Here is a 4103-nt window from a genome sequence, read left to right as displayed (position 1 = left end):
AGGATTTCAGCAATGTAGGGGGGTGCTAGGCCATTAAGAGCTTTAAAAACAAAAAGTAAAATCTTAAAATCAATTCTAAATTTAACAGGAAGCCAGTGCAGCTGAGCCAGGACTGGTGTGATGTGCTCTCTCTTTTTAAGTACCAGTAAGCAATCTGGCTGCTGCATTTTGGACCATCTTGATAAAAGCCACTTCGGACCACACTATTGATTTGTTTATGAAAATTTAGAGAGCTATCCAGCATGACACCAAGATTTCTAACCACGGAGTGCACATTGTTTGAGAGTGGACCAAGAGTACTGCTGAGGATGGTGACAGAGGAGGGTGGACCAAATATGATTATTTCAGTTTTGCTGTCGAGTTGGAGGAAATTGCAGGCCATCCAAGATTTAATGTAATTGAGGCAGCTATGTAGTTTATTTAATAAACATGGGGTCTGAGGAGCCACTGGGAGATAGATTTGGGTATCATCAGCGTAGCAGTGGTATTGGATGCCATATTTATCAAAAATGGAACTGAGGGGCAGCATGTATAGAGAGAAGAGGAGGGGGCCAAGGCTTGAACCTTGGGGGACCCCACATTTCATGGTAGCAGATGAAGATGAATGATTTCCCAATTTGATCAACATGGATTTTAGTCAGATCATGTTAAGGCTTAAATGTGTTGTACAAACTTTCATAGAGATGTTCAGAGAAACCTGGAAAGAACTTTTCAGTGATGGTTTACACGCCCTCAACACTAGATGTTTTTATATGTGGGGGAAGGGGGCGGTAAGTGAACTCTCCCAATAGCAGGGCATACAGTACAGTATGGGTTCATTCCTATCACAAAACAAAGCCATAGAGCTCTTTATTTATTCATTTAGGAGGTTTGCCACTTCCCTTTAAGTTACCCAGGTCTATCGCTAACATGCTGTATATTTGTAATACTATTAAGGTCATATTAAAGGTGCATTCAGCGATCATATGCGATTTTTTCTGGGAATACTGAATGGAGGGGTGAGCTACCGCTCTGGTGTGTTTCATTTGGTACTTGGTTAAAGTTTTAAAGTATGTTGTTTTGGACAAAATCATCTGATAATACATTTAAATACATAAAACATAAACAAACGCAACTTCCTGTGCAATCGCTGATCTCCCCTTTAATGTTGGCCAAAAAGGTTCTCAGCAGCTTCATATGCCACCTGCTGGTCACTGGCTTTAGATTTTTTTCTTGTAAAAACACTGGCTGCATATTTGTATACCACTCACAAACATATATGTCACACAAGGGATAAGAAATTTTAACATAAACTTTATTTGGACAACACAGATAAACACATAATTGAGCTGGGTTGCAAACTCCTCTGATTTGCTTCGATTTTTAACATGATATGATAGAGAGACGATGACATCTGACAGAACGAGCATCAAGCAATGGCCCTGGACTTGGTGCTGGAGAGCCTTGTCTTCAATTTCAGTGAAACTAGTCAATTGGCATATGATTCTCCCCGTTGACTATTGAGCTTATGATTGAATTTGACCTACAGATTTCACTTTGGTTATGTGAGGAAAGCTATGGCAGTTTCATGACGAGGAGCCAGTCAAACCATGTCTGCACAAGAACAAAATATCTCCCTATGGAGATAGGACAAGACCACACCAACACATTCAGACAAGTGGTGACGGTTTAAATATTAAAATACCGACTCCGCTAATGATCAGCAGCATCAGCATAATGTCCACAAATATTTCATTATGAATAATTACAAAAGACAGAAAGATTATGGATGAGGGGGAAAACCCTTTGTCAAAACATCCTTGGCTAGCAGAGGCCCATTGTCAAAATACACACTGTCTAAAAAGCACAGGGTGGTTACATACCAATTGTATTCAATTTAATCTTTAATCATAATTGTGACATGTACATGGAAACCCACAGCTATGCTTAGTCCAATACATACAAAACCATGGTTCATAGAGAGAGAAGGCGAAAATAGCATATTCATCATTACTCAGAAAGTTAAATAAAGACCACAAAAATACAAATCTAGACTTTATTAAGTTACATGTTGCTTTTATAGTGTTTCTCTTAAATTTTCTTTTTTCTAAAAAGCACTCTTGAGTTTATCTCCATAAAGGTTTATTGGCCTTGTCAGTGTGGGAGTCTCTAGAATAGGCTGATTTGTCAGAAAAACTGCCGCTGTTCTTCCGCTCGTGGACTCTGAGGGGCACCAGAGGTTCACCGAAGGGTTTTTTGGCTGCCACGCGGATACTGGCGACCCTCCTGATGGAGCTCTGGGAAGCCTCCGGAGCCACGCGGTTGTTGGGGGGGTGCCTGAGGGAAGCAGTGCGAGCCAGGGGGGAGGACTTGATGGGAGTCGTGGGGGTGGGAGTCGTGCCCCCGGTGTTGGCAGAGGGGGAGTTGGCACCGCTGGGCACCAGGTCCCGTCTGGCCACGCGGGTCGTGGAGGCCACGGTGTTGCGGGCGAAGCTGGGTAGTTTGGTGACAGAAGCCGGGCTGCGGACGGGTGTCTGGGGGGCACTCGCCGACCTCTCGCTAAGCGCGGCTCCCTGCCCGGCAGCGGCCTGGGCAGCCTGCAGTGCCCGCAGGGTGGAGCGACACATCTTCTCCTCGGGCGGGGGCTTGGGCACCACTGGACGCACGGGCTTAGGGGTCGTCTTCCGCACGGACGGCTTCCGGACAACCGAGGCCTGACTCTGCTCCCTCACTCTGGGAGACTTGGAGTCGTCGTTGGCGAGGCCGGGCCGGTGTGTCGACGCACGGTGGTTGCTCGCCTCTATGCCACTTTTGTCTGGCTTCCTACTGGCGGAGCTCCCAGATCGGGTCAGTCGGGTGATGGGCACCACCCTCCGCATGGTCTGGTTCTCGGAGGTGTTGAGTGTTCTGACGGGTCGGGCCGCGGGCTGTTTAGAGGCAGTCGCTGTTTTTGAGGCAGGTTTGGACTTGGAGGAGCTTTGAGCTTTGACATCGGTCTTCTCAGCACTGGCCTTCTTGCTGCTCGGGGCAGTGGAGTTCTGTGGCACTTGGCCAGTGGAGTGTGAGCCGGATGACTCGGCTGATCTGGACACTGACGCCGGACTGTCACACGGCGAGGCTGAGGACTCCACGGGCGACTCAGTCTCTGCTTTATCACTGCTAGAGGTAGGCACTGACGCCTCGTCCACAGAGGTCGACTCAGACGCGTGACTGGCAGGTGTCGACTTGGACGAGACGGAATCTGTGACGTCACAACGGCCCTCTTGCTCTTTCTCTGATTGGCTGCTGGCATCTTCTGTTTGCGCGGATAACCTACTTTCCCCAGACACCTGAATCACTGGCATATTGGGTAGCGTTTGCAGATCGAGTTTTGTCTCTGTGTCTCGGTCACCTTCCTTGTTGGCTATTTGTGGAAAGGACAAGCTAGGCTCACCAACTTTTTCTGGTGCTTTCCGCAATGGAGGGGAGCTAAGTACTAGTGGTTCAGGGTTTTCACTCTCCTCTTCCAAATCTGTGACTATGAGGTCAGCCTGATTTACCGTAGATCCATTGCCCTGGGCAACAACCCCGTCACGGCCAGACACAAGATCAAACACTTGGAGGCCATGCACGAGGGTGTGTCTCTCCACATTCACGTTCAAGAACGTGTTTTGGTGCGCCGTCATCTCCTGATCCACAATGACATTTTTGTTGTCGTCTGTGTGCGTTGAGGACTTTGAGGGTGAGGGTGAGCGGTTGTTGTTGACACTCAGGTTTGAGGTATCCGTGTTAAGGTTTGCTCTGGGGGTCGTGTGCGACGGGGACTGGGTTTGGGGCGAGATGAAGTGCTTTGACGTTTGTGAGGGGGTGCTCGGGACGTGGGACGGAGAGTAGGCCGGCGAGCTTTGACCCGTCCAGCTGGGGCTGAGGGGCTTGGAGGAGCCGTACTTGGCCGGTTCAGAGGTCATCTCGAGGAACGTGTGCAGCTGGTGGTCGGCGGTGGCCACGGGGCTCTGGCGGGAGCGCCGGAGACTTCCGGAGCGGCCCAGCGGGCTCAGCGGGCTGCGCGGCCGCGGCCTAAGCAGGTCTAGGAGCCCCTCTCGAGTCAGCGCCGCCTCCACGTCCGTCTCGCTGCTGCAGCGCAG

General features: G+C 49.5%; 1 protein-coding gene across 6 annotated transcripts in view; it reads right to left on the bottom strand.

Moving 5' to 3' along the window:
• Window positions 1-1273: 1273 nt before the first annotated feature.
• Window positions 1274-4103, bottom strand: part of LOC125289546 (FH2 domain-containing protein 1-like) — a 20533-nt gene continuing 17703 nt past the window's right edge. For all 6 annotated transcript variants that reach the window (XM_048236454.1, XM_048236455.1, XM_048236452.1 and 3 more), the window contains one exon: window positions 1274-4103. This exon is cut by the window's right edge and continues 111 nt beyond it. In XM_048236454.1, the coding sequence (XP_048092411.1) occupies window positions 2106-4103 (1998 nt within the window). In that variant the 3' untranslated portion in view covers window positions 1274-2105.

Source organism: Alosa alosa, chromosome 24 (assembly GCF_017589495.1).
Source record: "Alosa alosa isolate M-15738 ecotype Scorff River chromosome 24, AALO_Geno_1.1, whole genome shotgun sequence".
Classification (NCBI taxonomy): domain Eukaryota; kingdom Metazoa; phylum Chordata; class Actinopteri; order Clupeiformes; family Clupeidae; genus Alosa; species Alosa alosa.
This window is presented reverse-complemented; position numbering and strand designations above follow the sequence as displayed.